We start from the raw sequence: 24,449 nt of genomic DNA on the forward strand, positions 1-24,449 counted from the left end.
TAATGGACTTCTATACATTTTACATCAGATTAAAACTTTGGTTTAAGATTCAGATAATTATTTATTAAAAGCTAGACATTTTAAATGAGAATAAGAAAGAAAAATATGTCTTTGTGCCCCCCTTTTCCCTGTTCATGCCGTATTGGCCCCCCTGGCTAAACTTTGCTAGATCCGCCCCTGCGCAGTTACCAGCCGTCAGCTATGTAGAAAAGGATCTTGGTATAGAAAGTAATATTAAATAAATTCTAACAACAGCTTATCAAGGTTAAACGTGCTGCTGTTATTCAGCCGCTGGTTTCCTCTTTCTGGTGCAAAGTGGGCCAAAAACAAAGACGAGAGACGGACTCGCGACAGAAAAGCCGATCAGCTGATCATTAATCAGTTTCGTGATTGAAGTAGCAGCAGGAGAGGGAGGGAGAGAGAAGAGGCAGTCGCTCCATATATCGGTTGTTAAGCTTAACGTGGGAATGCTTTACAAACATTCAGAGACGAACTTACACACTTGCTTTACTTCTCTCTGGGATAACTTCCTCGGAGATGAAATGCTGGTTTGGTAGGGCAGCTACAAATACACACAGCTGCTCTATCAGGTGAGCACACTGCTCCAACGTGCTACGGTTATGAGCCGAGTTACGGTGTGTCGCAAGTTTTGTGAGGTGCTTTTTTGATATTTAATGGATCGGATTATATTTTTTATTTCCCTCCAATATCCGATCCAGTCATTTATGTCAGTATCTGACCGATACTGATACGTAATATCGGATCGGTCCATCTCTAGTTTTAATACCCCCACAATGTATGCTTAGCTGCTTTATATTGATTTTTATCTCGGTGTTTAATACTATTTAGCCTTTTTATTTTAATTCAAAAGCTAAAGCAAGTCTGTACACTCCTCGAATAAAGTGTGTCATTCTGTTTTAATAAAGACAACTCACTGGGTTAAAAATCAATAACACTCGGTTCCAGTTAGTTGCTTTCAACTGTTGGTGCCAGTTCATTAATCCATTTCACAATTCATACAAATGATTGATCAACTAACTACTGGTGATGGCCAGAGGGGCCGATGGCGCGATATGGCAGCCTCACTTCTGTCAGTCTGCCCCAGGGCAGCTGTGGCTGTAGCTTGCCTCCACCAGTGTGTGAATGTGAGAGTGAATGAATAGTGGAATTGTAAAGCGCTTTGGGTGCCTTGAAAGCGCTATATAAATCCAATTATTACTTAATTTTATATGTAAAGAAAAAGACTATTTTCAGACTTAAGGTATGGAGAGGCCTAGTTCAGGAAGTTTTTTTAACTTGACAGAGCTTCAGCAGCATCACAAGTGTGGCTGGGGTCATTAAGCCTGAATGGATTGTGTTTCTCACCTCTGTTGCTGAGGTAAGGAACATGTACTGATCTGTGGCCTGTACAGTTGTAAGGGCCTGTTGTGGTGGCAACCCTGAACAGTGAACCCCAGGTGTGAAGTGAACCATCAAGCTCAAAAAGAGACTGTGTAAGAAAAAAACAACACTATTATTTTAGTAAATAAATTAGTGGCTGAGATTTTCAGTAATTACCCGACAATGCAATTCTGGACCAAAGGTAGGTATAGGTATGTATAACTAACATAGGTGAAAGAAAACATCTCAGTCAACCAGAAAAAGAAGCTGGACTTCAAAGTAAGATGTAACTAAATAAAACTCATTATTTTATTAGAAAAGAAAAAAGTGTAAATAAATGAATGTACAGGAAATGTGTTTAGTTTATATGTTCAAACTCAAAGGGAGGTCTGATGCTTATATTTCAATTAATGAAGACAACCTAGAAATAATATGTATATGTCACAGTGTCTATTAATTAACAATGTAGTTCACATTTCTCTTGAATTAAATATGTACAAATATAAACAGACACACTCATGACTTTAATATAAAAGCTGAACTTTTACCACATATAAAATTCAAAACTCTGTTTCTAATTTGTGTCAGTTTGAATCCATACATGAGGGGATTAATAATTGGTGGAATGAAGAGAATCTCCATTGCCATGAAATTCTCAAAACTTTGTGGTATTTCCTTTGAGCCAAATCGCATGTATAACATATCAAAAAGAAAAGACAGAACAACGACTGCTAAAGAGAATAAATGTGGTACACATGTCTGCATGAATTTGTTCCAGTTTTCTTTGGATGACTGACACGTTTTGATCAGATGTACATAAGACCAGAAAACAAAAACGGCATGACCAAAATAAAAGGTGTAATTAAAAGCAGGAATAATAATTGTAGCTACAGAGGCAGAGCAAGCTAGATTAGAAATTAACCAGTTTATACAGTAAATTCTTGGTATGTGTGAGCCACATAACCTCGATGTTGCTGTTGTTATTGTACTCATTAATATCAGGTAAAAGGGAGTAATCCAAGCAAAAAATACAAAGATACAAACTCTTTGTGTAGTCATCAGAGAGTGGTACACAAGAGGTCGACATATAGCCACGTATCTGTCATATGCCATGAGAGCTAGAAGAGAGAAGTCCGTACAAATTGAAGAGTGCACCATTAAACCCTGTAAAAGGCATCCTGCATAAGAGATGACATGACTGGTGGACAGAAGATCGTAGAGAAACTTGGGATAAAATGCAGCTGTCCCATAGAGTCCATTGAAGCACAGATTGCAGAGGAAGATGTACATGGGTTCATGAAGGCTTTTATCCACAATGACTGTCACAATTATCGTCAAATTTACCAGCCAAATCACACAGTAACACAGTAAAGTAAAAATAAAGATAGTGATCTTGTAGTTTGCTATACCACTTAAACCTGAGAGAGTAAAAACAGTAACCACTGACACATTATCCATAATAAAATTGTAGTTTACCTTTTTAAGGTGTCATTTCACACTTGCAACAAGAGAACATTACATTTGTAGAAATTAGTGTCACAGTAAAAAAGACTGTCTGTCGACTGTCTCCCTCAAAGAGTATGTCACCAGAGGTTTATATACGCTTTGGGTTAACGGCATTACGTAGTTAGCTTGAAGTGGTGCATCAAGTTAGGGATGCTTTCATTTCTTGTTTTTTTTTTTTTTATTTATTTACTTTTGAAAATACAATTTCTGCACTTTTTTCACACATACAACAGAAATTGTTTTGCCATATATGTTTCATTTTATAATATGAATGGATGGATGAGAAATTTTTTTGAGGGGGCGTTTTTGCATCTTTTGCGGATTTGCACGTGCAATGACTAGCGTTCAGCGTTGGGTTACGCCGCCAAACCCCGTTAGTATGTACTGTGGTTACATTTCTTTACAGAAAACAAATGTAGCCTAAACAGTAACAAGTTATCTTTAAGGTTCTTATGTTTGGCTCTCACAATTTCTAAAAGGAAGTCAGCCGGTACATCAGCCCCCTCATCAGTAACATCAAGTCACTGTTGTCACGTCTGCTTTATTTATAGCTTAGAGCACATCTGAACAACAGAAATTGCCCCAAAGTGCTATCGAGACAGGCACATTTAGATGCCAGCTCTCCATAACATACAGTTTCAAAATACACGAAAAGCTGAAAGGTGTGTTTTGTGATTTAGTGATCACAGAGATTTAGTCATCATTGAAATTTGTTCAGAACTTGCATGTTGATGATAATTCTCATAAATCATGAAACACTCTTTTTCACTATATAAGCTGATTTATAGGTTAAAAGTATTGGTATCTCTATTGGTATTGCCAATGCCCTCCCTGTATTTACTTGATATTGGAAACAAATGAAACACAACGAGCCAGAAACCAAAACACAGGGAACAAAGTCCAAAACAACAGCACTGAGGCCCAGGAACAGTCCAAAAGCAAACAAACAAAAGAGCCCATGAAAGGCGCAGAGACCCAGGCAACAGTCTCGAAAAGTTCAGGGGGCCGGCCCGGAGGCTGACGGCACAACAGTCCAAACCCGGGCAGTTCAGGGGGGCGGCCCGGAGGCTGACGGCCCAAGAACCCAGAAAACAGTTCAGGAGGCCGGCCGGGCGGGAGGCACCGGCGGCGACGTAGTTCAGGGGGCTGTCCATGACGGCGCCGTAGTTCAGGGAGCCGGCCATGATGGCAACGACGTCCAGTCATCGGCCGAACAGGACATGCAGGACGAGCAGGCCGGACAGGACGTGCAGGGCGTGCAGGACGTGCAGCCCGGACGGGACGTGCAGGACGTGCAGCCCGGACGGGACGTGCAGGACCAGACAGCATGGGGACCTCAGGCGCAGACGAAGCTAGACGGAGCGAGGCTGGACCAGGAAACGCAGAGGCCGAGGCTGGACCAGGCGGAGCGGAAGGCTCCGAGGCTGGACCAGGCGGAGCGGAAGGCTCCGAGGCTGGACCAGGCGAGGGTGAAGACTCGGAGGCTGGACCAGGCGGAGCTGAAGGCTCAGAGGCTGGACCAGGCGGAGCTGAAGGCTCGGAGGCTAGACCAGGCGAGGGTGAAGGCTCGGAGGCTGGACCAGGCGAAGGTGGTGGCGCTGCAGGCGACGGCGTGGGAGCCGCAGGTGGAGGCTGGACGGGCTCCTCGGGCCCCCTAGCCGACGAGGCAGGAGGCTGGACGGGCTCCTCGGACCCTCCAGCGGGAAGAGACGGCTGAAGTGGTTCCTCGGACCCTTCAGCGGAGACGGAAGATGGCTGGAGCGGTTCTCCAGAACCCCCAGCGGGAACAACAGGTGGCAGAACAGAAGATTGAGGAGAGGAGCGACGGTGGCGTCGTTTCCTTCTGAATGAGGGAACTGAAACTGGCGGAGAAACGGAGACCTCTTCATCGTCCGACCACATAGCTGCCAGGAAAAAGGCAGGTGAAAGAGGTCCCGGCTGGCGTGTGGAAGGAGAGGAAGTCTGTGGTAGCGTTGAGGCTGGTGGTGAGTGTGTGTTGTCCTGGGGCGGCGGAAAAGAAGTGGAGGTGGAGGTAGAGAGAGCAAGCTCGCCAGCCCTGACTTGCTCCCTCCAGGCAGCTATGGAGCTGCCCAGTACAATGTCCGTAGAAAGCTGAGTAAGCCGAGGGTTGCTCCGAATGATGGCATCTGTTGTCCGGGCCTCCACTTCTGCTGTTTGGGTTACCACCTCAGCTGCCTGGGCCTCCATTTCAGCTGCCTGGGCCTCTGCCTCAGCTGCCTGGGCCTCCACCTCGGCTGCCTGGGCCTTCATTTCAGCTAGCTGGGCTTCCATCTCAACTGCTCAGTCCTCCACCTCGGCTGCCTGGGCCTTCATTTCAGCTAGCTGGGCTTCCATCTCAACTGCTCAGTCCTCCACCTCGGCTGCCTGGGTCTCCACCTCGGCTGCCTGGGTTTCAATCTTGGCTGCCTGGGCCTCCACCTCAGCTGCTTGGGCCTCCACCTCGGCTGCTTGGACCTCCACCTCGGCGGCCTTGGCCACCAACGCGCCTCCACCTGCTGTACCCAAACTACAGTCTCCGGACAACAGCTGGAAATTAGCCCTTGGCTATAATCTGGCCACCGTGGATCCAGCTGATATCCCCGAGGTGATGGAGGTGATGAGATGGATCCAGGAGAGGGGATTTGTGCTGTCAGGGGGCCTGCATGGTGGCACTGTGGTCACCAGTTACCCTTTTGATGACTCAGCCTCCCACAAGCAAGAAGGTCACTACAGCCCGTCGGCGGACGATGGTCTGTTTCGCCACCTGGCCCTGGTACATTCCCAGAACCACCCTGTAATGAAGACCGCTTTTTGTCTACATGAGGTGCAGGAACAGTCTGTGGAGCAAGAGACACCATACTTCTTACTCCTCTCAAAGGGAACAAGGTGGGATTTTACATCTTTTAGAAGTTTCTCAAACGTGATCATCAGCAGAGATCTCATTTCAACTGATTTAACTGATTTATTCATTCCATATTACTGGTTTATTTTCCAATCTTCTCACCCCCCAAAGAGATCGGGCACTAAGAGAAATCAGTCTGTAATCCTACAAAAAAAATCTGTGAAAAGAAAATGTTTTATTGTTCTTCTGCTTCTTTTATCTGGAAATGTGCAACCTAATCCCAGTCCAGACTGCAAATGCTTAAGTACTCCTTGTGATTTCAAAACTCGAACAGGTCTTGGTATCACTCATTTAAATGTCAGAAGTCTTCTTCCCAAACTTGATTTTGTGAAAATTTGGATGAAAGAGTTAGATACTGATATTCTTATATTATCAGAAACCTGGCTTACTAAATCAATTACTGACAAAGACATTGCAATAACGGGCCCCAGAAAGGGTGGCGGTGTTGCAATTTATGTAAAAAGCAAATTCCATGTTACTGTCGATTCATCGGTATCGGTTTGTAAACAGTTTGAACTTCTTGCCCTCAAGCTCCAACTTTTCAAGGGCTATTTTATTACCATCGTGGGCTGTTATAGACCCCCCTCAGCTAGTAGTGAGGCTTTAGTTTCACTTAGTGAAAAACTATCTACTTTAGATTTTAATGAAATTGTTCTGGCCGGAGATTTCAACTGGGACTGGTTGTCCTCTGCCTCAGACAGTTTTAAATCCATGTGTGATTCATATAATCTCACACAACTAATTTACAGCACAACTTGTCCAAATCTTAAATGCCCAGAAAAGTCATCACTTATTGATTTATTTTTAACTAATATGCCGTATAAATATTCTCACACGGGGGTTTTCGCAAATGATATCAGTGACCACTGTGTGGTAGCTGTAGTCAGGCAATCGAAGCTCCCAAAATCAAGGCCACAGATAGCTTTTAAACGAGATTTTAAGCATTTCTGTGAGCAAGCTTTCTTTCATGATTTATGGGACTATAACTGGAGTAGAATCTACCTGATAACTGATCTTGAGCTGGCATGGAATTATTTTTATGATACTTTTATCAAAATTATAAATAAACATGCCCCTATCCGCAAATTTAGAGTAAAATGCAGAAACAACCCTTGGTTTTCTCTTCAGCTCTCTAGTCTACTCAAAAAAAGGGATGCTGCCTGGGCTAAGGCCAGAAAAACTAAATCCGAAGCGGATTGGCTGATTTTTAGACAGCTCAGAAACCGTTCAACTTCCTTAATTAAAAAGGCCAAATCAGAATTCTATCTTTCAAATACTACTAAACATTTGAACGATCCTAAAAAATTCTGGAAAATAATAAAATCTTCATATGGTGACATAACTACAAATGAGATGCCAACTTTTGTTGTAAAAGACTCCTGCACTTTAACAGAGAAATGCGACATTCTAAACTGCTTTAATGAGCATTTTGTTTCTTCAGGATCTCTATTTGAATCTTTATATCCAGATTTAAAACAGCTTAATCAACAAAAGGCTCTCTCTGCAACCGCTCAAACTGAATCTGTGGTCCAACCCTTCAGTTTTTCTCCGCTAAATGTTTTTGAGGTCCACAGGGCTTTAAATCTGTTGGATCTAAATAAATCTGCGGGACCAGATCAACTTGATCCCTATTTTCTTAAGTTGGCTGCAGATTTTATAGCAGAACCAATAACTTACATTTTTAATCTTAGCCTCTCGAACAGTGAGATCCCTGTAATATGGAAATCTGCCTATGTTCTCCCTTTGCTGAAAGGAGGTGATCCTTCAGATGTTAATAATTACAGGCCCATATCTAAATTGTGTGTTCTAGCAAAAGTTCTAGAAAAGTTCATTAGTGAACAACTGAAAGACTTTTTGGACAAAAATTCAGTTCTTTCCCAACATCAGTCAGGATTCAGAAAACAACACAGCACAATAACTGCTGCTATTAAAGTGGTTAATGACATTGTTGATTCAATGGACTGCAAAAAATACTGTGCTGCTCTTTTTCTTGACTTGTCAAAGGCTTTTGATACAGTTGACCATGCTATTTTATTAAATAGACTAAACAATATTGGTCTATCTGTAAATGCTGTAAGTTGGTTTTCAAATTACTTGTCAGCAAGAAAACAGTGTGTCCGTGCTGCTGGGTCTTCTTCCTCTTTTCTCCCAGTATCCAAAGGAGTTCCGCAGGGTTCCATATTAGGACCATTGCTATTTTCTCTTTACATAAACAACCTTTGTGATAATTTGTCAAATGCAGCATTTCATCTTTATGCAGATGATACAATTATTTATTGTTCATCCCCTTCAGTAGCACAAACCCTGCAATTTCTGCAGTCTGCCTTTGATGTCATTCAGTCCCATTTAACTCAACTTAAGTTGGTGTTAAATCCAGAGAAATCCAAGTTCATGTTATTCTCAAATGGCAAAGAGTTGTTAGCTACATCTCCTAAGATTAAAACAATTCAAGTATCTGAAATTGAAATGGTCACATCTTACAAGTATCTAGGGATCATTATAGATCAGAATTTGTCATTTAAGACTCACATTCAAAGGCTTGTGTCGAAGTTAAAACTAAAACTAGATTACTTTTTTAGAAACCAATCCTGTTTCTCCCTCCAAGTGAGAAAACATTTGATTCGTGCAACCTTTTTACCTTTATTGGATTATGGTGACCTGCTTTTTATGAATGCACCTGCCCACTACCTAAAGAGGTTGGATGCTGTGTACCATTGTGCTTTACGTTTTATTACTGGCTATGAAAATCATGTACATCATTGTTCTTTGTGTGCTGCTGCTAAATGTCCATCTTTGCATATTCGCAGACTCTCCCATTGGTTGATCTTTATCTATAAATCTCTCCTTGGGCTGGTTCCATCTTATTTATGTGTTTATATGTGTAAAAACCACAACCAATACAACCTTCGTTCGAACAAAATCATACAATTGATTGTCCCAAAAATCAGAACAGAATTGGGGAAAAGGGCTTTTAAATACGCTGCCCCTGCTTCCTGGAATAATCTGCAGAAGGAACTGAAATTATCAGAATTGGTTACCTTGGGAGAGTTTAAGTCTGTCTCAAAGGAACGAGAGAACAGCTCTTTTACTCAGTGTGATTGTTTTTAATGTACTCTTAATTTGATCTGTTATTGTATATTTTACGCATGTTTGTATGGGATATTGTATTTGTTTTAAATGTTATATACCTATGTGGTATGTGACTTTTGTTGCTATGATGCCAGGTCTCATGAGATTTTTTGCCTGGATAAATAAAGAATTAATAAAATCTACAGCGCTTAGCCCAACTGCCATGGTCCTCAAATCGTTGGCCTGAGCAATGCAGTCAAGGAGCTTAATCATCCACTCCATCTCAGCGTTGAATTCAAAAGCTGAAGAGTCTGCGGGGTCCATGTTCTGGTCGTGATCTTCTGTCAGATTAAGGCTGTGTGCAGTAGTGATGGGACGTTCTGTATCGAGGCTTCGGAGCGTGTGTCGAGTAATGGAGGGGGCGTTTCCGCGAAGCGCGTATCGAGGCTTGCTTCATTTATGGGAGGAGCTGAAAATGATGACGTCCGAAGCCTCGCTGCCCGGCTGTACCACGTGACTGGTTCATGAAGTGGTTCGAACTTTGCCGCGAGATATGACAGCAATATAAACCCCTCAGACTTCATTCAAAAATGTGGGTGTTTGATGGAGAGTTGCAGTTAGTGAGAGTTTGGAGACCGTTTGGAGGTTTATGAGAGTGAGGAAAGTCAGGAGAGAATGGAGCCAGCTAAGAAGAGGAGGATGTCCTCCCCTGTGTGGGAACATTTTGATCTGATTCCTCCCAACAAGGTATGTAAATTTCTACAGAAGATGTATTTTCATGATACTGATGGTGCAATACAATTTATGTTGAGCTGTCTTGACTTTTGTACAAGGTGAAGTGTTTGCTATGTGCCAGGGAGCTGGGATATAACAACAACAACAACACCTCATCCATGCTTAGGCACTACAGAGCTTTGCATGAGAATAAGGGGGACACCGATTGTGGAGCAAGACCAGGTGAGCCATCAAATGCAATGATAATATAGGATGCAGTAATATTACTAAATGATATAACAATATTATACAACTGTAATAAGTTACGTGTGTGATATTTATATTTGTGCTTTGTCTTTATTGTCTTTCCTCAGGAGAACAATCTCAAATAGATGAAGACCTGGTCAGCATGGTGATTGAGGACTCCCAGCCATTTAGCATTGTGGAGGACAAAGGATTCAAAAGATTTGTTAAATCATTAAATCCTAGCTATGTTCTCCCCACTAAAAAGGTCATAAAAGCAGTGAAAATTTAGTTTTTACAGAATAAAATGTGAACAGGCAGGACTGAGACTCAAAGCCTCAGTGTGTAGCTGTCCATACCTCAACGTTACAAAAGCACAACTACTGTCCACACCCCAACCACACCTCACCTCACAGTAAATGATCATTTCCATTTCAAGCATTTCCAAATAATCATTTCCCATACTGCCACTATAAATATACACAGTATACTGCCATCACTACAATATACATGTTTTACACACTCCTTTTGTTGTTGACATTTACAGGCTGTGTGCAAAATGCCACACTCTTCAAATTCATGCCAGCTATTATTTTTACGTCCAGTAGGTGTCCTGCTAGAGCAAATGAAGCTTCATGAAGCTTCGCGTTGGGGTGAACCAATTGGATGAAAAGCTTCAGTGCTTCATGGGGCTTCATCTGCCCATCACTAGTGTGCAGGTAGGAGTGGAAGTAGAAGGACCCAAAGTGCAGACACTCGGAGGCAGAAAGTAACTCAAACTCAGCTTTTTATTGCTGGATGGCAAAAAGTGGCAAAACGTAACAAAAAATCCAAATAAACTTACATGACCAGGCAGACAGAACACACAGCATAAATAAGAGTAGATCACAACACAGACACAAAGAAACACAGGGCTTAAATACATAGAGGGAGCAATCAGGGAATGGGTAACAGGAGGGAAACACAGCTGGGGCAAATCAGGCCTAACGAGACAAGGGGAAGCAAAACCAGACACATTAACATCAGACATGGACTTTCAAAGTAAAACAGGAAACATAACACAGACTCACAGGCAGGCACTATAACAAAGGGAACAGAGACGTGGGACCAGGGCAGACACAGACACTGACTGGACGTGGGGATACAGCAGACAGGGGAGACAGCAACTATGGAACACAGACAGAAAACCAGAACACTAAAACTCTAACCAAACCCCACCCAGAGAACCTTAACTAAGAATAATCCTAAAACCCGTAAAACAAAGCTAGAATATAATGAAATAACAAAATCAAAGAACCAAAAGCACAAAACACTGGGTCAACGACCCAGGGACCCTAACACATGTATCTGTGGCTTTTATTCAAAATGTGAAGCACTTTGTAATTCTGTTTTGAAAAATTGCTGTATAAGTAAATTCACTATTATTAATAGTTACTTACTTAACCTCTGGTTTTATTGTTGCATGTTTATATAGAATGAGTATCTAGTTGGATACCCAATTTTTAACATTTTATGGCCAAGTATAATAAGCTCAGTTTCATATCAATTTAGAATCACTAAAATATGGTATGTGGCATTCATTGATAGATAGAGCTAGTTATAATCTTCATAGCACTGATAATGTATGATATGCCTAAGAGAAACGTGGAATATAAAAAGAATTCGTCCTACCACAGAACCATGTGGAACTCTATCATTACCCTTAGAGTGTGAATAGGACTCCACATTTTCATGAACAAATTCCAGTCTGGTAGATAGATATGATTTAAGGCACTGCAGCCTAGTACTTGTAATACCTATGGTACTCTCAAATTGCTGTGATAAAATATTATGGTCAACATTATCAAACACTGCACTGACATCTAGAAGAATGAGCACAGAGATGATTCCCCTGTCCGAGGCCATAAGAACATAATTTTCAATCTTTACTAATGCTGTTTTTTGTACTGTGATGTTCTGAAGCTTGATTGAATCTCTTCACAAACCATTACTCTGCAGATGATCAGTTAGCTTTCATCATCATTTACTACTACTAAACTACTATTTCAAGAATTTTTCCGCTAAAAGAAAGGTTGAAGGTTAAAATTAGCTATTACCTATAATTAGCTAAGACAGGTGGGTCAAGTTTAACTACTGCTAACCTGTGGTAAGCAGCCCACTAACAGAGACAGACTGATCATATTTCAGGTTGTTTCATATATATAAAGAAAACAGTGTAGGCATCATAAACACAAGATTTGCCACAAAAAAAAAGTCTTTCTGTTTCAAAATATAATGGGGTCATAAATCATTTATGTATGTAGAATCATAGTTCATCATTCATACTAGAACAACCTTAAAATATGTTTTCTAATTTCTGGTAATTTAAGGCCATACACAAGAGGATTTAAAGCTGGAGGAATCACAACAAACACCAGTGATAAAATGACAGCTATAAATGGATTAGTCACTTCAAGATTATTCCGGCTCAAGGCAACATCACAAAATCCAGCAATAGAATAAATCACAAATGAAATTGTGTGTGGCAGACAGCTCTCTAATACCTTACTCTTAAATTCTGCTGAGCTTTTCCAGCAAATAGACACAATTCGTAAATAGGTGTAGAGGATATAAAAGAGGGGAAGGAAAATTGTGGCTACAGTCAGAAGCATACCTACAACATTGTTGACAGCAGTGTTAACACAAGACAATTTGACTACATTCCAGTTAGCACAGAACACTTTGTGGATCTCATTACCACATAAAGGAAGTGTGGCAGACAAACAAAGACATGCTGCAAGAGAAAATGCAGGAAAAATCCAAGTCAGTGCTGTCAACTTCACAACAGTTTCAAGAGTCATCTTTGTGTGATAGTGTAAAGGAAGGCAAACAGCTATGTATCTGTCATAAGCCATAATACTGAGAACAGTCAGTTCACAGGATGCATATGAGTAAATTACATAGATCTGAGTGAAACAAGCAGGACGTGAGATCAAATGAGTGTCAGACAGAAGGTCCATGAGAAATCTGGGGAAGAAACCTGAAGACCCATACAAAGCATTAACAGATAAACATGCAATGAAAATATACATGGGCTCATGTAATGGCGTTTGTTGGGATATTACCACTATCATGAGAAGATTAGTAAAGATGGTAAAGATGAAGAGCAGAAGACAAAAAATAAAGGCTATAAAGCGGTAATGTCCGATGTTTGCAAACATGGTGAAGCGAAAGTAAAATGACAGAGTGCTGTTTTCCATTTCACTTCATAGTCAGTGACACGGAAATCATTTCTTAGTTTGGTATGGTCTGAGAAACAATGGTCTTAATGACAGCATCTGTGGAAAAGGAACATGGAAACAGCTGTGTTATAAAATACGGTCAATACATTAATCATAACTGGTATCTCCATACCTACCAGACTATGGTTCATTCACTACTTCAGTCACTACACTACTTTTAGCTTTGTTTTGCTCATAAAATAGGTTGTTGGTCACATTTGTAGACACCACACAACAACATTAGGTAATGGGAGGAGTTTTGTAATGTTGTTGACTCCATACATCATCGTTGACTCCATAAATCAATATCAGCTGGAGATTTCTGACACAAAAACATAGCAACCCTGTTAATGCTGATGGTGCTGAGCTAAAAAACAAAACAATTATAGTTATATGGCATTGTTCTCTTGAGTATGCTAAAATTTAGCATACATTTCTGTAGAGAAAGTGTAATTTGAATCTTCTTGGATTCCACAATTGTGTTGAAGTCGCTTCCTGAAATCTCTGTTGACAGCCAGAGAGGTGTTACTGTGAAGTCTAGGCCCTCACATAACTAAATGTGAAAAAGTCACAAAATCTGTTTTTGTTCACAAACTGTCACATAAATTGTGACCTTGTTCATGACAGTCAGCAGATTTGTAAGTTATGTATTTTAATAGGGAGTATATTTGTGCCTGAAACATGTATGTTGTCCAGACAAAATGAGGAAACATCAACATGGCAACCAAGAAAACAGAACTTAAAAAAAACTGTTGCACTTTAACCTAAATTGTGATTATTTTCTAAACCTATGTACTGCATAGTACATAGTAGCAGCCCAGCATAGTACAATACTGAGATTTTCACCACAGTACTGCAAACTAACATTTTCTAACACAAAGTCAGCAAAGATGCACAGAAAAGAAGATCAGACACCAGCGAGGGAGGATAAGAAAGACAGACGCAACAACATTGTCATCCCCTATGTAGCCGGTGTATCAGAGAAACTCAGAAGAGTTTTCTCCAAACACGACATCCCAGTACATTTCAGACACAGCAACACACTCAGACAAAAACTTGTTCACCCGAAAGACAAAACTCCAAAACACAGTCTTAACAATGTGGTGTATGCTGTACAGTGCAGCGAGGAATGCCCAGACCTCTACATTGGAGAGACCAAACAGCCACTTCACAAGCGCATGGCACAACATAGAAGAGCCACCTCCAAAGGACAAGACTCAGCAGTCCATCTGCATCTTAAGGATAAAGGTCACTCTTTCGAGGATGCCAATGTTCACATTTTGGACAGAGAGGACAGATGGTTTGAAAGAGGAGTGAAAGAAGCCATCTATGTCCACTGTGAGCCACCATCTTTGAACAGAGGCGGTGGTTTACGACACCAACTGTCTGCCATCTATAATCCAGTTTTGAGTTCCCTCCCCAGACGCCTTAACGCCCACTCACATCCTGGGCCATCTGACCTCAGGAAATCGCATGATAAGGTGGGGTCAGGTTTCACAATGAGCTCACCCAAAACCCTGGCTGATTGGAGGTTTTAGATGTGTCCATGATCCATCACAGCTGATTTAAAGGGCTAAATGACTCCTCAGCATTTCTTGAAGTTCTCCAGAGGCCTGGTAATGAACTAATCATTTGATTCAGGTGTGTTAACCCATTGTGCGATCTAAAACCTGCAGGACACCGGCACTTGAGGCCTGGAGTTGCCTACCCCTGGATTAGAGGATGGGGGTCCTTTTGAATAGAATAGAATAGAATAGAATATCTCTTTGGGGGGAAACTCCCACTGGGTTTAAATCTGGGACTCTCCCCCATTTGACCTTAGAACTGAAGAAGCTTCTCAGATGAGAGGTAAGACGTCATCTAGCAAGTTAAAGAAGTCCAGACGCTTTTCTTTGCAAGCTCCTTAGACTACGATGACCTGGATGACTGAGAACCTTCACAGACATACAATGCATAAACTCAAGCTGTATTCCACAGATGTAAGACGTACATTCTAGGTTAACTAGTGACTTTAAATTTGTTCTAGGTGCAAATTTGGATGTGTCTTTGTGGTTTCTGTATTTGAACAGAAAAGACTACTGCTCCCACCCAGACCCTGAGCTAGATAAGCAGAAAGAGCTGAATGGACGGACAAATTATGCGTGAAAATCTGTGACACATATGACTCAAACTTGGGTCTCTGGTGTGAGCAGTAAAATATCAATTTCACTCCATGAAACAACTTCCACAAGTTTTGCTTTTTAAAATTCAATTCACTTCTATTTATGCAGCGTCAAATCACAACAGTCACCTCAAGGTGCTTTATATTGTAAGGTAGACCCTACAATGATACAATAGAGATAACCCCAACAATTATATGACCCCCTATGAGCAAGCGCTTTGGCAACAGTGGAAAGGAAAAATTCCCCTTTAACATGAAGGAACCAGGCTCAGGGAGGGACAACCATCTACTGCAACCAGTTGGGGTGAGGGGAGGAAAATACTGATATGTGCACGTGGACGTGAATCCATAGTTATATAACTGGACAGATTAAGAATTGTTTTCAGGAGCATGAAGAAATCGTTAAATTTACATCCAAAAAGACAAATCAACAGATGAAAAGGCCATGACTACTTCACAAACTGATGTGAGAGTGCATTGCACCATGGTAACACAGGCTCATTTTAAATGACCAAATAATTACTACCAAGTTCAAATAATATATTTTCCCTAGCACAGTCAAACCTTATATTTAAACACTACTGACGGGCTATTAAATTCTTCATTTAAAATACATGATTAATTATTTAAAACAATTTGGTTTGGTTTGGGGAAAGTCAGGGTTCAAATACAATAGTTGTCACTTTTTTCAAAAACTGTGGATAACATATATGCCACTGACATGAAATAGAAAATACCTTATTGAAAAGTTTAAGGTTTCAGTTGATGCTGTGGTATAGTGGCTAAAGGGCTTGTTTGTGTGGCTCTCCAGAGTGGTGTTGCTCTCTTAATTGCTCTCTAAGGGGAATGAAGTTAATGACCTGTTGACCTCTCATAACATAATTGCTGTTATTCCTTGGGAAGAGCAACACTAGAATCCTCTGAAGAGCTCATTAATAAAGTTAAACTCTTATCCAACATTGGTCTCAACAGGTAAAAAGTTACTGTTTGTGTTTTGACAGCTATCCCATGAGGCCAACAGACCTTGACCACTGGATCATAATTAGCTGGCTCTAACCATTTTCCCTGAGGCCTACTGTTTTCCAGCAAGGGACCCAATGGAGGTCATGCTGGAAATTTGTAATTATGGCACTTGTATTTCATCATTGTGACTGTAAGTTCCTAAACTTTAATTTCACAAAGATGTCACATACACACAAGCACACACATCTTTGACACATTTACTATGTACTTTCATTTCACAGAAGAACAATAGTTTGCGGTCAGGTGACTTACTTTCAGAATAAAAATATTACTTGTTAAATTATTTGACCTTAAATAAATTATCTCATAATTACCAGTTAAAATATAAAACTTGGGTTAAATGCCCGCACATTCAAGCTGTGTACACTGTGTGTACAGACTGTAAGCAATCACTTCCAGTACATAGGTTTAAAGCTGAAAACTGGTTCAAAAAGCACTCCACTGAAAAATGAAAATGAAACAGGTGCAGATTGAAATGAATACTACAAGTCTGACCCCTTATCACTGATTTCTGTTACCTGCTGAAAATAAAGCTCAGGCTGGACTGAGGTCAGCATATATTCATTTTTTTACATCATGCTGCCGTTGTGTTAGCATGTGTTAGGATGCCTGGGTCGTTGACCCAGGGTTTTGAGTTTATATATTATTTATCATTTCTATGCTTTGGTTTCTTTGTTAGAGTTATTTCTTATGGTTTGACTCTGTGTAATCCTTAGTTGCTGTCTCCCCTGTCCGCTATATCCCCGTGTCCAGTCAGTGTGTGTGTCTGCCCTGGTCCCACGTCTCTGGTCCCTCTGTTGTAGTGCCTGCATGTGAGTCTGTGTCTTTTGTTCAGTCTGTGTTATGTGTTTCCTGTTTTACTTTGAAGGTCTCTGTCTTATCTCAGTGTGTTCAGTTTACGCTTCCTTGTCTCGTCAGTTGTGATTTCCCCCAGCTGTGCTCTCCTTCTGTGTCTCATTCCCCTCGTTACTTCCCAGTGTATTTAAACCCTGTGTTTCTCTGAGTCAGTGTCGTGTCGTCCCTCATGCTGTGTGGATCTCCCTGTGTCTCACTGTGAGGTTTGTTTATGAGTTTCTAGTTTAATTTAGTTTGCTTTTTTATGACTTTCCCCTGCCAGAAAATAAAGCTGAGTTTTTTTTGTGTTTAAACCTCATGCCTGAGTGCCTGCATTTTGGTCTAACTCTACGGTGGCCCCTAGACACAAAACACTTGCAAACTCCAAAACACAACGGAAGTGCTCCAGGACGCTAGGGGCAGTGTTGAGCTTTTGTTACCTAGTAACTACACAAGCCAGGAAGTACCAATGAACGGATTTGGGGTTTGCAGCCTTAAAGGCCGCATTTTAAGGCCGATTACGTCACAGCGACAAGAGAAGACTGTCCCAATTCAAAGGCTGCTCTACATGCGGCCCTCAAATGCGTCCTTAATTTCCCTGAATTTTAAGGATGGGTCGGTGTAGCCTTCATGGCCCATCATATCCCAGACTTCATAGCGCGGTGGTGGTGTGGGTAATTTTGCCGAAAAAAAACGGTGGGAGCGGAGGAACAGTAAACTTTCAGAAGTAAGTACTGAATATTATGTCACTTATTTATGCGCAAATATTTTTTTTAATGAAGAACATTAAACCATTATTGTTGGCCACATGTCGGGAAAATTATGTGACATTAGCGATGTCTGTACTTTCAGAATTAACTTGGTTTTAAAGCCTTTACTTTAAAAAATATATATATAGTCGACCTTAATCTTACAGAGATTGTGATGATTTTGTGGATAATTAAAGTCAGTCATATATCCACAAACACAACAAGCTGAAAGTCAGTGATGCTGCTCGGTTTGCAGTCCTGAATATCACGGCACAAGCAGGATCCACTGCACTGTTAATGTTAGCTATGTTACATTGCTGCCTCTGTTCGGTGGTGTCGAGCCAAACGGACTTTAACGTGTGTTTGAACGAGCTGACGGTTCACTCGTTAAGCTGAAAGAAAGATGCTTTAATCGCAGGAGTCACACATGTGTTCACTGTACCATCTGGGAACTCTTCTTGTTTCGTAATAACACAAGCACTAAATCCTCCTTCTTTTGTGCTGTTTTGTAGCAGTGTATACACCTGAGACTTTCACCTGTCTGTCTGTCCTGCACTCGCTCTCTGTTTCTTTCTCTCTGATTGTGTAATAAAAGTATGAACATGTGTTTATAAGTCACACTTGTGTTTGAATCCTGCAGCTTATCACACATTTGATTTCCATGTGTGACAACTGCAAGTGTCCAGAGTGAGGACAGACTGAGGGACACACTGCTGCACATCATCTGTGAGGCTTTGCACCCCTGATGATCCACCAGGACAAACTCAACAGTGTGTGAGGAAGAGGAGGAGGAAGAGCCAGCAGCAGCTGACAGATGGAGAGAATAGACAGACTGTTCCCTGTTTGTGAAGTACTGCTAGTAAAGTTTAAAATAACTAATTGTCTGTCCTGAATTAGTCTTATTAGGTAATGTTCAAATAATTTGATCATTCCAGTGTTTTCAGTGTGGGAGAAAGTACTCAGGGCCTTCAAGTTACACACTATGAAAGGCAGCAACAAGTGTAATATTCAGAAACCTAAAGTATGTATCAGCAGCAGAATGGACCTAAAAATAAATGTTTGTTCCAGTTCTATGAAGCTTTGAGTATTTTGGATTAGTAGTACTGCTGTGTTTGTTGCATCATATTGCTGTAATTGTTTATATGCTTTATATATTTTGAGGTAAGTTGATCTATAGTGTTACATCATATTCTATAAGGATGTTATGTGTTTGTATACTTTCTGCCCAGTTTGACCCATTTAGCAGAAGCCAGCCTGTTTAAGGCTCTGATATCTATTCTGTATGACTTAAAGCAGTTTATGACATGGTCTGATTTTCTCACCCAATAAAGGAATATTTCATATATCAGTCTACTCTTCATTTTATCAGAAACAGTTATCACAGCTTGTACATTTTCTTTTTATAAATATATGTAAGCAATGAGCCAAATTTAGTAATGCCAACATACTGAACGAACAACATTTGTCTCTTATATATGATACACCTATATATGCACTGTCAAAGATACTTGTCTTTGAGTGAAGATTTAAGGTGATAAGACATATAAATAACTGCAACTTGAATCTGTACTGAAGCTCAGTATTTGACACAGAGTTCATGTTCACTGCTGTAATAGCTAATAATGATTAATATAATAACTATAATATTGGCCATATTATATTTACATTACCAAAGTGATATGACTTTAGTCTCATGAACAACATCAGCTAATTCTTATTTACTAACTAATCTTGAAATAACTGTTCAGTACAGAAATGAAGCCCAAAAATCATGTTTTACTGTCCTGTGGTCTCAGCCTCAGATACTTATCAAATCACACAAAGCTCTTGTAGAAACAAACAAACAAATGAACAAAATATGTTCTCCCTCATTTCTGTCAAACCAAGTTGTATGACACGTTTCCAGCGGTTAGTATCATGGTTGCTAGGCAACCTGGGAAGCGCTACGGAGACTAGACCGTCCCATACAGACAAACTTGCCGTTTATTTTGCAAATCGAGCTCAACACTGCCCCTAGCGTCCTGGAGCACTTCCGTTGTGTTTTGGAATTTGCATGTGTTTTTGAGTTTGCAAGTGTTTTGGATTTTGCAAGTGTTTTGGAGTTTGTACGTGTTTTGGAGTTTGTACGTGTTTTGGAGTTTGCAAGTACACACCAGGCATATGTCCACAGTGGAGATACAGTGCTCTCTTATTCTTTTTATAACAGAAGAAAACTTGTGAATAGTTGTTTTTGGCTTTGTTTTATATATATATATATATATATATATATATATATATATATATATATATATATATATATATATATATAAAGTGTTTGGCAGCACAAATGAACCAGCTACTAATCGACGAGCGAGACCCAACATGGCTAACTGAAGACAGTCCTGATCAGGACTGGGAGAAATCCCATCCAAATACCGGCAAATAACCTGTCTCAGTACCATATGGAAGCTCCTGTCATAGCGGCTAAGATGAAGAGGCACATGGCTCACAATACATGAGTGGAGCACAGAAAGGAATAGGGAGGAATATCAGAGCAGCAAAACACCAGCTGCTGGTAGAAAGAGCAGTCACGCGATCTGCAAGATCAGACTGACCCTGTGCACTGTCTGGATTGATTACAATAAGGCCTAATTGTCAATGCCATACACCTGGATCCTGGAATGCCTAGAACTATACAAGAGCAACAGGACCCTAAGGGTTTTCATCAGGAACTTAATGGGGATGGGACAAATAACACTGGAGGCCAACTTCAAGCCAATTGCACAAGTCGCAATCAAGTATGGGATCTACCAAGGAGATGGCCTGTCCCCACTGCTGCAATGCATAGGCCTGAACCTCCTCAGTGAGATCATGGACAACACTGGCTATGGATACTGACTACAGAATGGAGCAATTGCCAGCTACCCCCTCAAAATGGATAACATCAAACTGTGTGCCAGGAGTGAATGAGACATTGATTTAATGATTCATACAACAAGGATCTAAAGAAATGACAATGGAATGTTGTTTGAAGTGGAGAAGTGTAGTCAGATGGCAACAAAGAGAGGGAAGGTAGTCAGAACTGAGGGGATAACACTACCAGAACGCAACATTGCAGACATTGAGGACAGCTGCAAATACCTGGGAATTCCACAGGCAAATGGTAACCACAAAGAGGCCGCTAGGAAAGCTGCAACCTGCAGAGCGTCAGGCAAGTCCTGCAGAGTCAGCTGAATGTTAAGAACAATATCAAGGGTATCAACACCAGGTACAGTGCTGGGATAATAAGATGGGCAAAAGAGGAGATAGAAGCTACTGACATCAAGACAAGGAAGCTATTTAACATGCATGAAGGGTTAACCCAAATCCAACACCCTGATACTGTATGCTAAGTGGAAGGAAGCAGCCCAGGGACTAGTGAGTGTCAGAACCACAGTCCAGGATGAGACAAAGTACATCAGGAAGATGGCCACAACTGACTGTGTGCTCAGTGAGTACCTCAGAAGGCAAGAGAGATTTTTTTTTTTTTTTTTTTTTTAAATAAAAAATGTCTCTTTTTCCTGATGTTGCTATAACTTGGCATAACTACATCTATCACTACAGTCATCTTCCTCTGCTTGTCTGCCACTACTTTATCTGGTCGGTTACCCATCACAAGTTTGTCTGTCTGCATCTGGAATTCACACATGATCTTAGCTTAGCAGCTTCTTAGACGCTTCTTAGTAGAAGAAGATAGATGGATGAATGGAACATGGAAAGATTTTTTCCTCAAAAAAGCACACTTAATTTGCCATAAAGTTCCATTATCTGGGAATAAATGAAAGAGAGGAATTTTTGAGCTGCTACAGAAAGCAGAGCAGAACTAGTTTTAAAAACTTAAAGTCCCTCAGAAGGATAATCAAGTCTCCAGATGGGGCACACTGGTTCGCCCTGCCCAGTCACTCCAAGACAACCAGGTCCTCTGAACTGCCAATTAATGCATATCGCAAACAACAGTCAGAAGGGCTACGTCCACACGTACACAGGTATTTTTGAAAACAGAGATTTTCCTTTTTTGTTTTTTTTTTAAATCCCATCCACACATGCAGTTTGGAAAAAATATCTCTGTTCACATGTAAACGTTGAACACGAAATGTCAAACAGAAAAATAAGTAAAAAAGGGTTCATCACAAAACACATGCTCCTCTCCACAGTGCGGGAGCAATCAATCACCATACACACAGCTCACTACAAACCAATAAGGCTATCTGGCACTAGAACACATCTTTTTCTGGCCTTAAGTATTCTTAATTGCTGATGGGAGTCAGCTGTACAAAAAAGGTGACACCTAAGGCAGGAGATATAGCAGGACACACCCATAAGGTCAATTTCAGGAGGAGACCCTGCTAGGCTCGTAACAAACCATTTATAAAACATGGTGAAAGCTCTGTTATAGTCTGGGGCTGCATTTCAGTCAGTGGTGATGGGGCTCTTGCCCATTCCCTCTTGGAATTAGGAATCTAGAAAAGTATCAGAGGATTTTGATCCCAAATACACGGTCAATGTAGTAAAAGCATACATGGATAGAAAAACAAACAAACAATGAAATCAGTCATGGACTGGGCCTAATAATTATTGAAGTGTTGTGGGATCATCTTCACAGAGAACAGAACAAAAGACAGCTAACATCCAAAGAAGAGCTTTGAATGTCTATCAAGAAGCCTGGAGAAGTACTCCTGCTACTACTTTGAATACTTTAAAAAATACTTAGCTCAGACTGTGTTGAAGAATAAATGTGATCATAAAACAGAGCTCGTTAGAATTTTCTGAACAAAATCTAAAGAAATGAGGGGGTTACTCTAGACTAGTACTGCAACTGGTCCTTAATCATTTGTCATAGGAACACTTTTCAAACAACAATGCGACAACTTTGTTTAAAAATGAATGTATCTAATTTATCAAACTGTTGTTTGGTTTCCTTGTGCAATAAGGTTACAGTAATAATAAAATGACACAAAAAAAATTTCTAAAAGAGACTTTTTTCTCAATAAATGTTCATTTTCTTTCTTAGAGAAAATCGTTAAGTTGGACCCTGCAAAAATATTGTGGACTAAAAACATGATGAGATTGTTTTTTATTTCATCATGGTAGAAAAGATAGATATAGAAATATAGAATTCCTAAAATATATTAAATTCAAACATTTGAACTGTCAGCAAATCACACGGCAGCAATGTAGAAGGAGGAGTCTTCTCCAACATCCTGCCTTAAATTTTGTAGCTTTCTAAAGCAAGTGCACTTACAGTAAAGGTGCCAATATTATAGTTAATGATGTTTTTACATATCAAGATAGCAAAATGAATACGTCTAGTATAGTTGTGTTTTCTCTGACTGGTTTCAGTGCAACTGTGAACTACAGAGTCACACTTTTCTCTCTCACTTTGCTGTGTTATTTTCTCATTTTGATGGTAAACATATCTCTTATTTTAACTATAATATCAGATCAAAACCTACATGAACCCATGTATATATTTTTGTGTTCCTTGTGTATTAATGGACTTTATGGGACTGCTGGGTTTTTTCCCAGATTTGCCTTTGATCTGTTGTCTGACACACATCTAATCTCATATGTTGGATGCCTTTTGCAAGTGTTTGTTATATATTCAAATGCAAAGGTTGACTACTCTACTTTAGTCCTAATGGCTTATGACAGATATTTGGCAATATGTAGACCACTGGAGTATCACTCTGTAATGTCTGTACGAAGGACTGTGGTGTTAGTCACTCTGTCCTGGCTTGTTCCTCTCTGCTTTGAGACTCTCGTCATAAGCTTAACGTCAACACTTAAATTATGTGGCTCCAACATAAACAAGCTTTACTGTGAGAACTGGTCAATTGTCAAACTTGCTTGTGGTTCAACAAAAGTGAATGACATTGTCGGGCTGATTTTCATCACCTTTTATTGTTGTCATGCTGTCTGCATTGCATGTTCATATGTGCAGCTTGTTAATGTAGCTTTAAAATCTAGAGCAGGTAGGAAAAAGTTCACACAGACTTGTGTGCCACATTTATTTTGTCTGCTGAATGTCACGACTGCTTTGCTTTTTGATCTCATGTTCTCGAGGTATGGATCAGCATCTCTGCCACAGCATTTAAAGAACTTCATGGCCATTGAATTCCTCATCATCCCTCCTATTTTAAATCCAGTTTGTTACGGTTGGGTCCTGACTAAAATTCGAAGGCGAATGATATTTTTGTGTAGGCTAGCATATCAAAGATTCGGTGTAAAAAGCCAATAGTATTAAAAGACTGACACTGATATTCAGATAAAAAAGGAAAGTATGATACATGTTACTAGTATGATAACATTTAACGATGGATGAATGATTGATTTGATTAATGGCCACATAATGTCTCATGTTTCCATTTCATTATAATTAGAGTTCTAAAAGTTCAGTATGGAGTTATGTGATGTAAAATTATCAAATGTAAATTTATGTAAAGCCATGTCTTATTTTTAGCTATGATTTGAGCATTGTGATGAGAGACAGATGCTTAATTTCTTGGATTCTGGTGAATTCTTAAGCACTACTTTATTATGTGTCAATGTAAAGTACAATATGCACATAATTATTCTTATTTTTATCTAAA

At 40.3% G+C, this 24,449-nt stretch overlaps 3 protein-coding genes across 3 annotated transcripts; 1 reads left to right on the forward strand and 2 right to left on the reverse strand.

Annotated features, from left to right (window-relative positions):
- Positions 1-1,783: 1,783 nt before the first annotated feature.
- Positions 1,784-2,838, reverse strand: LOC120731303 (olfactory receptor 6C4-like). The gene has a single exon (XM_040028280.1). The coding sequence runs from the start codon at positions 2,836-2,838 to the stop codon at positions 1,897-1,899; it is 942 nt and encodes a 313-aa protein (XP_039884214.1). The 3' UTR covers positions 1,784-1,896.
- An 8,789-nt stretch (positions 2,839-11,627) lies between these two features.
- Positions 11,628-13,053, reverse strand: LOC120731314 (olfactory receptor 6N2-like). Its single transcript, XM_040028292.1, has one exon. It carries the CDS (start codon positions 13,051-13,053, stop codon positions 12,139-12,141), a length of 915 nt encoding a protein of 304 aa, XP_039884226.1. The 3' UTR covers positions 11,628-12,138.
- Positions 13,054-23,155: 10,102 nt separating this feature from the next.
- On the forward strand, positions 23,156-24,126 carry LOC120731390 (olfactory receptor 6N1-like). Its single transcript, XM_040028401.1, has one exon. The coding sequence runs from the start codon at positions 23,156-23,158 to the stop codon at positions 24,095-24,097; it is 942 nt and encodes a 313-aa protein (XP_039884335.1). The 3' UTR covers positions 24,098-24,126.
- Positions 24,127-24,449: the final 323 nt, after the last annotated feature.

Source organism: Simochromis diagramma, unplaced genomic scaffold (genome assembly GCF_900408965.1).
Source record: "Simochromis diagramma unplaced genomic scaffold, fSimDia1.1 OVJJ01000343.1, whole genome shotgun sequence".
In the NCBI taxonomy this organism is placed as follows: domain Eukaryota; kingdom Metazoa; phylum Chordata; class Actinopteri; order Cichliformes; family Cichlidae; genus Simochromis; species Simochromis diagramma.